A 10,949-nucleotide genomic window follows, 5' to 3' on the forward strand; every position below is an offset into this window, starting at 1 on the left:
TCCATCAAACAAAGAGACAGAATGCAATTTCTGTGGAGCTCGGGTGGAAAATTACACTGGATATCAACTAAGGACACAGTGCCTGCAATGCGATATGGTTTGGGCTCACGAGAAGTGCCTACCTAAAAGAGACGCCATCTTTATTTGTAGTTCTTGCTCGGAATAATTCATAAAGTACACTAATTAAAGTTTAAACCTTACTATTTACATCTTTAAGCCAGGGAGGCATTTATATTTACCTTAGTTTAATAATTTTTTTCTAATAAAGTCAGCCAAGAAGGTCATTTTTGTTAAATCACAATAAAATAAATATATAAATAAATGCATTGACTTATTATTAACTCTTACAATTTGGTTTTTGGTGATTTTATGCAGTGACCCACTTTATCCGAATACCCTGGCCCACATTACCCTCCAGTTTTTTTTCATCAACTTTTGAGGTGGTTTCAGGTTTTCTATTCTATCAGATGAAAACGATAATATTAGGGTATATTTTGCAATAAAATGTAAAGATAATTCAATACCTTTTAGAAAAAAATATACATCGCTTTTTCATTACCATTATTTTGGCAGAAATTAATATCAAGGTGAAATGGTGCCCACAATACCCGATCTTACTCTATTTACATTTTTTTGAATTAAAAAAAATCGTGCCTTTTCGTGTATTTTCTTTAACTGCATCTACAAACCAGGCTATACTTAGTAAATTTTTTATGTAAAATACTTCCAGATAGTTGCTTCTCCATACTGAAATGCAATGTACATAGTTAAAATATATTAAGGAACCATCATAAAGTTAGGACTATTTTGGGATTTTTAACTTTTTGATATTTTCTTCCCCAACTTTGACTATCTCTGGTGAAAAAAAATGTAAAAATTGCTTATTTAATAAAGATTTCAGAAAGGTGCCACTCTTACTGTTTCGAATAGAAAAAAAAAGTTATAGCCGCTTTTGTGGGCAAAGGACTGAGACACGCTAGAATGTATTTAATAGATTTAAATTTAAGTTGCTCTTGTTACCGACCAATGACATGCTAAATAGTACAAAGGTACATTATCTATTACATGCTCCTGACATTATTTTATGTTACTTACCGGAATTCGGACTAGAGTCTATAACAAGGGCTATATCTATCAATATTTTTTGTGAAGGATGGGTTCACGTGAAATTAAATATACATGAGTTGTTTGAAAAAAAAATTTATTCATTTATTGCCCTTTTAAGAAAATACGCTTTTAGAGATCTTAAACTCAATTTGGCTATCGCAACGTTCTTAAAAATCCCGTATCACTATGTTCGTTTACGCTAACTACAAACTGCCCATGTCTGAAGCGGGAGTTTTCCAATGTTATTCGTGGCTACGCTTCATGTGTATACTTATGTTGGAGAGAAATAGGTAGGATAGCAACAAAATAATGTATGTAGTATGTATTTATACATATAAACATGCGCACATCAACAGCAACAAAAAATTTATCGTTTGGACACCATCCAATGTTATCCATTCCCCTGGCTGATGTTTGAACCAGGGTTGTTGCGAATATTCGCATTCGCATTCGCAACAGCGGAGCTTCCGCATTAATTTTAACATTCGCATTCGATTTCGCATTCGCAATAATCAATGTGGATCTTTTGCGAATGCGAATATTGAAGGGACCGAAAGTAAAAGTTATTGTCTTAACGAGTTAAACTTGACCAAATATTTTTTATTCCCAACTAAAAGTCCTTTCCGGACAATAAACAAACCGCTTATCCAAATTAAACAAGTTTGGTATCAAATGAAAGAGGACTTAAATTGCTTTAAAAAGTGAAATGTATAAACAAGCAAAGTCACCTATTGAAAAATATTTCAATAAAAAATTATAATTAATTACCATAGAATAAACCTTGGGTCTGGTATATGAGTTTATTTAGTATTAAATGATATGTAAAAAAAAAATATATATATAAATAGAGGTGGTAACCTTCGTTCGTTATTTCTATTTAAAAGCTATTTCAGTCCTCTTTCACATGATACCAAATTTGTTTAATTTGGATAAACTTATCTATCCAGAAAAAAACTTTCGGAATAAAAAAATATTAGGCCAAGTTTAACTGGTAAAAAAATAACTGTTACTTTCGGTCCCTGGAATATTATGCAAGTGCGATGATAAAACGTATATCTGGCCAGTCACAGAAGAAAGGATCAAAAATAAATTACAACAAGTAAGAAAGTCTAAGTTCGGGCGGAGCCGAACATTAAATACCCGGCGCAAGTATTAAATATATGTTTTTTACCTTTCCGAAAGCTACCGCTACATTGTAAACCGGGGTGTATCGATTTTGAGTAAATTAGCGTCCTTAAATTTCGAAATATTGAAGTTTCAAGCATTTCTGAAATTTACTGTTTTGCTTCTATGTGGCAAGCACAAAACCACACCGAGTTTGGTACAAATCGGTAGAACGGTTACCGAGATACATATATGTGATCATAAGTGGGCGGTGTTACGCCCATTTTTCAAAATTTTATCCTAAACGTATTCCTTGGTAAAGAATTGTTGCAAACATCAATTTTGAATAAATTAGCTTCAATATTTTTTCAAAATTGATGTTTGCAACAATTCTTTACCAAGAAATACGTTTAGGATAAAATTTTGAAAAATGGGCGTAATTATAATTACTGATTTATCGAAGATTTCGTATTTCTCTAAATTATTGTTATATGGGATGTGGGCGTGTTTATTGTCCGATTTTAAAAATTTTTCGTATGTTATACCAAGGTTAACAACCGTGCCAAGTTTGGAACAAATTGGTGCAGCGGTTACCAAGATATACACATGTAACCATAAGTGGGCGTGGCTACGCCCGTTTTCCAAAAATTTATAATATTATTATTTTACGTCTAAAACTTATTGTAAATATCAATTTTGAGTGAATAATCTTTAGTAGTTTCTAAAATATCGCAGTTTTCGTATTTCTGAAAATTACCGTTATATGGGAGGTGGGCGTGGTTATTGTCCGATTTTGCCCATTTTCAATACCATCCGTCCTACGCCAGAAAGAAGTGCACGTACCAAGTTTCGTTAACCCTAGAACACACACCCAGAAAATACCACGTAAACACACACCCGGGATACGTTTGTACCCGGGACCTTATTTTGCGGTTTTTTAATGCTTATTCAACCGATTTCTATGATTTTTTTTTTAAATGTATATTTTAATATATAACAAGTATTTTGTCTTTTGTTTCATTCGAATATTCCTACTGGTTCCAGAGATATGGGCAAATAAAGTCAGGACATGCAACAGTGGATTTTTGTTTTTGTTGTTGTCCTGATAAATGCAAAACAAAATAATATAATTTATAATAATATACTTGTAGAGTAACAACGAGTACACATTTTGGTTTTTATTTCATTGAAATATTCTACCTGGTTCAAAAGATATGTGCAAAAAGGTCGCGCAAGGTATGGGTACGTAGGTAGCAAATACACTGGTATAACTGGTTTTTGTATTTTACTAGCGGCCCGGTACGTGCTTCGCTACGTATAAAGTGAAATATTAAATCAAACTCATTTATAAAAAAAAAATATATTTAATTATTTGCTAGCTATTTTAAAACTTAATCCAAAACATTTGGATAAACAATATTTTTTGTTTTTCCATTTTGAGCATGAGTAAACAAACGGCTGGGGGTACCGACTCTGGAACAGGCAACATAAAGTTGGCCATGTGAAAAACATGATTCCTCCAAATTCACACCACAAACGTTAAGTGTTTGCCCTTGAGCTTTGTTGATGGACATCGCAAATGATAAACGCACATGATATTGTAATCGTTTGAATTCAAATGGCATATCAGTTGGAATCATAGGGATACGCGGTATTAAACAAACTTCTCCTTTTGATTTACCAGTTAAGATCGTAGCTTCAATCAAATTTGGCAATAAATTTTTCACTGCCAATCTGGTGCCATTACACAGTTTTGGTGGATTAATATTTCGCAATAATATAATCAAAGAACCCACTTTCAGATTCAAGCAATGCGGTGGCATACCAGCCGGTTCTAATGAATTTAAAAATTCAGTTGGATAATTCATTGCCTCATCTTGATTCATAGCACTGTCAATTGATTTATATGTCGTGACTACACCTGGGAGTTTTGCTTGAATTTGAAAATTAATGGCATTGATATGAATGTTCTTCGGTGCTAAAATGGCGCGTTCTCTCAACCAATCATTTCTGTAATTCTGAAGAATATTTGGAAAAACACATTCAATCAATTCATCTATCGATTTCGTAATTGAACAAAAATTGTTCGGTACAGTGATCAATCCGTTGGTTCTGTCGATTTGTATTTTGCCATCACCAATTTGTAACAATTGTTTTGAAAACTCATGGGCAGCTGGATCATTTTGTAGGTGAATACGCATATTAATGTTCAGTGTCAATTTTTGTACATATCTCCAAAGAACTGATGACTTCAAACAGGCATTTATTTCATCAGCAGGAGTTGACCGAGGAATGACAGGCAATGTTTGTCGAAAATCCCCTGACAGTAATATCAAAGCACCACCAAAAAGCTGTTGGTTACCACGTAAATCTTGCATTGTTCGATTAAATGCTTCTAGTAATTTTTTATTCGCCATTGTACACTCATCCCATAAAATAATTGACGTTAATCGCAGAACTTTTGCCATAGCAGAATTTCTTGAAATATTGCAAGTTGGAGTTTCAATCACCTGTACATTCAATGGCAATTTTAATGCAGAGTGTGCTGTCCGACCACCTTCTAATAATGTAGCAGCAATTCCCGAAGATGCAAGTGCCAATGCAATTTTCTGTTCCGATCGAATAGTGGCTAAAATCAGTGATATAACGAACGTTTTGCCTGTACCACCAGGTGCATCCAAGAAATATAACCCACCTGCATTATTGGAAATGGCTTGCATGATTGTGTCATATACATGTTTTTGCTGAATATTCATTTTGGTTATATTCGATTGTACAAATAAACGCAAATCATTAGAATTGAATTCCTGCTCACGTTGCAATTCACGATCAAACAGATCATGCATGTCACGATTTGGTGCGGTCATACCCAATTGTACTAATGTTTTATTTGCAATCCGTAGACACATATCTTCAATTATTATCAAAGCTTCGTTGTACATTTCCAAAGTTATCAACAAATCAGGATTTCTTGCATGATGACGCATACGAATTAAAATATCTTCTGCAATATTATGTTTATATTTGTTCCATAATTCAAGTGGATTTGATGGCAAACAGCATTCGTATTTGTTGAGGATGAGCCGAAATAGATCCATCATGAAGTGTTGAATCCCAATGTGCATCATCCTCCAACAAATGCAAAAGTTGGCATGCTTCACGGTATGTTTCACACAAATGACCGTTGACTGTTCTCAATTCTTGAAATGATTTTGGGCCATTCACGTTAACTAATAACAATCTCAAATAAAAACACTCAACATTGTTTGGATGTACTGTATATATTCTGCCAATTGCATCTGTTTGGAAAATGCCAGGATGCCCATGAACTGCTGTTCCTTGTTTACGTCTTTGAAATTTTTTCGAAGACACATTCCATGTGTAATACTGAGGCACTTCAGAATATAACAAAGTTATCGCAAATGTATCAGTTTCGCATAATTTGAAAAAAGCTTTTAACGTAGTTGCTGGTGGTTGCGCTGCTCTTTCCAATAAATTTGCTACATTAAAATAAACACGTTGGCCATTCTCAAGATGTACAGCCAAGTGAACAACCGCAGGATGTCTTTCGTGCATTGGAAACGACATAATCCTCCAGACAGCTTCATTGCTACTAATATAGCGACCCATTTGATACTGAGTAATTTCATCATTTCTATTATCACCAGCAACACCGAAAATAGCCATATCGCTCCCTTTATTTACATACTTGCAAATATATTTAATGGATTTGACAGAATTACAATATTCCACATTTATATGAGCGTTGAATATTTTCGATAATAATGGACAATACGGAACCACCCAACGATTATCAACTTCAACTTCCTGGTTATGCATTCTAATGGTTGCCGTTTTGCCATTATCATTAGGTGATCTACGTCGATACAACGGATATCCGTCATTGCCCGTTATTGTGTCTGAAGTAAATTGCCTTGGGTATCGTTTCGAACACTTTTCATCAATCATACATGGTGAATTCACATTTAGTTGACCGCACGGTCCATGTATCATGTTTTTAACGACAACTTGAAATAACTCAGGATCAGCAGTGTGATTAGGAATTTCAGCTGATATAAGGTTATCGATTTGATCCGGAGTTATTTTATGTACCAGCCAAATTGGTATATGTGCGTGCGGCGATCCCCTTTTCTGCCATTCGATGAGTACATATGGCAACGCACCTCCCCAAATACATATAATTTCACAATTAAATCCATAAGTGCTTTACATTTTTGCCGAAAAACACGCGCAGTAATATCATGACGATCGGTTGTCGACTGTCCTGCAAATAAATTGTTTTTGATGTCATCCCACTGCGGATTACATGTAAATGTAATGAACAGATCCGGTCGACCGTATTTTCGTACATAACACATTGCGTCTTGTGCATATTCGTTCATATTCCGTGGGCTACCAATATACGAAGATGGCAATATAGTTAAACGTCCGATGTCATTAATATTAGCATCATTTGCTATCGCATCTTGCAAATGAATATATTGTTCAGATCTTAATTTTGCTTGGTTGAAACGAATAAAATTAAGACGTTCTGTTCCTATTTTGGCGTACATATCAACGATGTACTGATGATATAGTTTACGACATCTCAAGATATAATTTTGTTCTTGTGGACGAACCATCAATCGATAAGAATAAAAATTCATGGCACTAACTTTTTTCTGTACATGTAGACCTGAAAATAAGTGGAAAATGTGACTTAAGAAATTTCTACAAATGATGAAATGTCAACACACTGAAAATATTATTTACCTGTTCGTGGATCAATCATTGGTATATTGATATGGTAGCCATCGTCACCTTTCCAATGCAATATTGGGTATTGTAATGCGTCGTAACTACGATGAAGTTCCGATACACGTTGCAATTGCTCATTTCTACGATGAAGTATAATATCACGCGATTGAAACTGATCACCACGAATTACAATTGCAACCTCATCAATTGTCGGTGCATTGAATCGCCTTTTATGCTCTCCAAAAGGTGTTCTATCAGCCCTTATTACGATTTTGTGATTATCAGATGGCATACGATCGAGAGCAATTTTGAACAATTGAACTAATGCCTTATGCTGATGGAAAAACCTTTGTAGCTCACAAATAATTTCTCGTCTTGTATTCAAAGCAATTGCATAACGTTGATCCAATTCACGACTTTCATCACCAATAAAATAAATTTGCAAAAATTGATAATCAGCGTCGGGGTATGGCAATAACGAACCAGCTTGATGATAAATTTGGCCCTGAATCTGCAACATGTATGCAATTTTAGGTATATGTTGCATAATAATTTTTAAAACTATAGAATACTTTTATGATTCAGATTGATTGGGACAATCCTGTTTAAGTATTTACCTTAAACGTCGGCATAAAATTATCTCTAATAATGTTAGTAGCACCAAAAGAAGTCATTTGAAATGCCGAATTGTATTGTTGAATATGACTCAAAAAGTGCTTCGAATTTTCAGAAGTCCCAAAAATTAATGAAGACAATGGTTCGGGTGGAGTTTCTAATGGTGGCAATCTCACTTTGCCATTAGCACAACACATGCCGGGCGTTTCACCTGGAAATTTAGCCGCATCACAATGTGGACATATTGCGTCCATTATTCCAATATATCCGTACATACTGTAATTAATCTGACTGTTGTAATTAAAAGCAGCACGCATAATTTCAGGTACAACAGATCTATTTCGTGCATTACGTTCACGCTGCGATGCATTAGCTTGTGCTCGTTCATCTGGAGTCTGTGATCGCCTTTGTAATGCCGTAGCATTTGCATGACGCGTTCGCCGACCTATATTTCCTCGTGTGGGTCGTGGCATTTTTCTTTCAAATAAAAAAGTATAAATTAAATTTAAAACAAGTAAGAGCAGCGCTGTCTTCGGCTGTGCCGAAGGCTTCATACCTTTCATGAACATCTGCAAATTTTACTTTGACAGATTACTGCTTTTGAATACATGTGCATACATTGATAGAGGAGTTACATACTTATATAAAAAATCGCATCTAAACAATCAGAGGTATGGAAGATATACTTTATATGGCACCAATCTAAGTGATTTTCACTGCTATGTGATCGGTATGTAAACCGGTAACACAATTTATTGGGTTAAGTTTCCTACATAAAGGAGATATATGGCAAAAACTGGTATCTGAACAATCAGTGCTATAGGAGATAAAGCTTATACAGCATAGATTTTGATGATTTTCTCAGTAGACTTTGTATTATTATTTATAAAATATCTTACGAAATTTATCGGTTTTAGCTGTTCAAATAAAGAAGTTTTACAGTAAAATCCCATATCTGAACAATCAGATGTATGGAAGATATATGTTGTAGTCATCCGATCCTTGTTATTTTCACTGTAAGTATTCTGTTGATAATGAGTGAAAATGGTGCGAAGTTTCATGTTCCTAGCTGCATAAATGGAGGAGTTATGATAAAAGACCTCATATCTGAACAATCAGTTGTATGGGGTCTGCAGGTTATAGTGACCCGATCTTTGTTATTTTCGCTGTAAGTCTTCTGTTGATAATGAGTGAAAACAGCGCGAAATTTCATGGTCCTAGCTACATAAATGGATGAATTATAACGAAAAATCTCATATCTGAACAATCAGTTGTATGGGTGCTATAGGTTATAGTTACCCGATCTTTTTAATTTTCACTGTAAGTTTTCTGTTGATAATTATTGAAAATAGTGCGGAATTTCATGTTCCTAGCTATATAAATGGAGGAGTTATAACGAAAAATTTTATATCTGAACAATCAGTTGTATGGGAGCTATAGGTTATAGTGACCCGATCTTTGTAATTTTCACTGTAAGTATTCTGTTGATAATGGGTGCAAGTACTGCAAAATTTCATGTTCGTAGCTGCATAAATGGAGAAGTTATAACGAAAAATCTCATATCTGAACAATCAGTTGTATGGGAGCTATATGTTATAGTGGTCCGATTCTGCCGGTTCCGACAAATGATTAATACATTATAAAAATACACCCACCTACCAAATTTGATACGGATATCTCGAAAACTGAGAGACTAGATTGCATACAAACAGACGGACAGACGGACAGACGGACATGGCTAAATCAACTCAGCTCGACGTTCTGATCATATAAGTATACATTTTAATGGGTCTATCTCTTTTTGTTCTGGTACTTACAAACATCGGACCAAAGTTATAATACCATTTCATGCTCATGAAAGGTATAAAAATGCCTACATTAATAGTGGTACACCATATGTTTTTTCAAATAAGGAAACACATGCATTCGTGTAATTCACTTCAACAGTTCAAAACTTACCGTTTTTTGCTCGGAAATTCGCTTTGCGCTATATTTCTTCTTTTCACAAATTCACACAAACTTCAATAATTATTTAAAAAAAAACACTATAATAACTAATAATTTTGCACCGCGGTAATTTCGGACACTACTGAACGTATGGGGCCAAAGAAAACGCTCCAGCGATGTTTACACTCCAATGTCATATATTCTCCTAATTTGAATTTTCTTAATGCTAAGAGTCAAAGCTCTATATACCTATCTATACAAAATATTCATGTATTTCTCTATGCAAAATAAATGCACCGTAATATAGTTCGATGTCTTTTCAAAGCCTACTTTTTTTGTTTATCTGCCTGCTACATACATACCTACATGTTGATATAAATATAATGCAAGTAAGTTTGTAGGTGGTACAAAATATTCATGTATTTCTCTATGCAAAATAAATGCACCGTAATATAGTTCGATGTCTTTTCAAAGCCTACTTTGTTTGTCGATCTGGCTGCTACATACATACCTACATGTTGATATAAATATAATGCAAGTAAGTTTGTAGGTGGGAATAATAAGTATGCTAGTTAAGACGAAAGTTTATAAATTTTGAGAGCAAAAGATCGTAGCTAAGTAGGTAACAAATCGTTTAGTAAATGATTAAACTATTATTGATGTATGTATGTTAATATGAAAACGTATAATCCGCTGGCTAAGTGCTATGAATCTGACCAAACAAATGGGTTTTTGGTGTGTTTTTAAAAATAATTTCACCATACATTAAGCGCTTTTCAGCTTTTCAAGTAGGTACGAGTTAAATAAAAAAAAAATATGTAACATATGTGTGGTGAAATTTTTGAAACGTTTACCATGAAGGAAATAAGTAATGAGGTGTTTGTTTTGATTTGTTTTTAACATGCTGATTAATATTTTTGTCTACGTGCACATATCTCTTCACACAAAATGTAAGCACGAACAAAATGTGCCATTCTCAAATAAAAATACTTTGTGCTTATTCTTACATCGAAATGAGTGGAAGTAGAAAGGTAAGTACAATAAAAAAGTTGTTTGATACATTCCAACGGCCGATTCTCTGTTTCTGATTTTGCAATTGGGAACTCGCCTTCAGGTAAAAAGATTATATTGTTATGTGATTGAATATACCATTTTAACTGGTTGTAGTACATAAGAATGCAATCTCTTAACCTGAAGGCGAGTTCCCAATTGGTCTATATCTGGAGTCCTTAGTTACCCAGCGAAAAGAAAAGTCCTCTTTTCATTAGTATTTATCAACAACTTACAATGGATACTCATGTGGTTCAAACACATCCTAGGGTTATCTAGGTCCACGTTTTGGTCTATATCTCGAGACCCTAGTTACGGAGGGGCATTAAAAATACTCTATACTATAGCAATCATCAACAGCTCCCATT

The 10,949-nt window shown here is 34.3% G+C and overlaps 1 protein-coding gene across 1 annotated transcript; it reads right to left on the reverse strand.

Annotated features, from left to right (window-relative positions):
• Positions 1 to 4,215: 4,215 nt before the first annotated feature.
• LOC118750450 lies at positions 4,216 to 8,056 on the reverse strand. The gene is made up of 6 exons (XM_036485170.1): positions 7,587 to 8,056; positions 6,985 to 7,480; positions 6,443 to 6,907; positions 5,559 to 6,395; positions 4,907 to 5,215; positions 4,216 to 4,229 (listed from the first exon to the last, which is right to left on the reverse strand). The coding sequence occupies exons 1-6, from the start codon at positions 7,899 to 7,901 to the stop codon at positions 4,216 to 4,218; spliced, it is 2,436 nt and encodes an 811-aa protein (XP_036341063.1). The 5' UTR covers positions 7,902 to 8,056.
• Positions 8,057 to 10,949: the final 2,893 nt, after the last annotated feature.

Source organism: Rhagoletis pomonella, unplaced genomic scaffold, assembly GCF_013731165.1.
Source record: "Rhagoletis pomonella isolate Grant_MI unplaced genomic scaffold, Rhpom_1.0 Rhpom_scaffold_00245, whole genome shotgun sequence".
NCBI classification, from domain to species: domain Eukaryota; kingdom Metazoa; phylum Arthropoda; class Insecta; order Diptera; family Tephritidae; genus Rhagoletis; species Rhagoletis pomonella.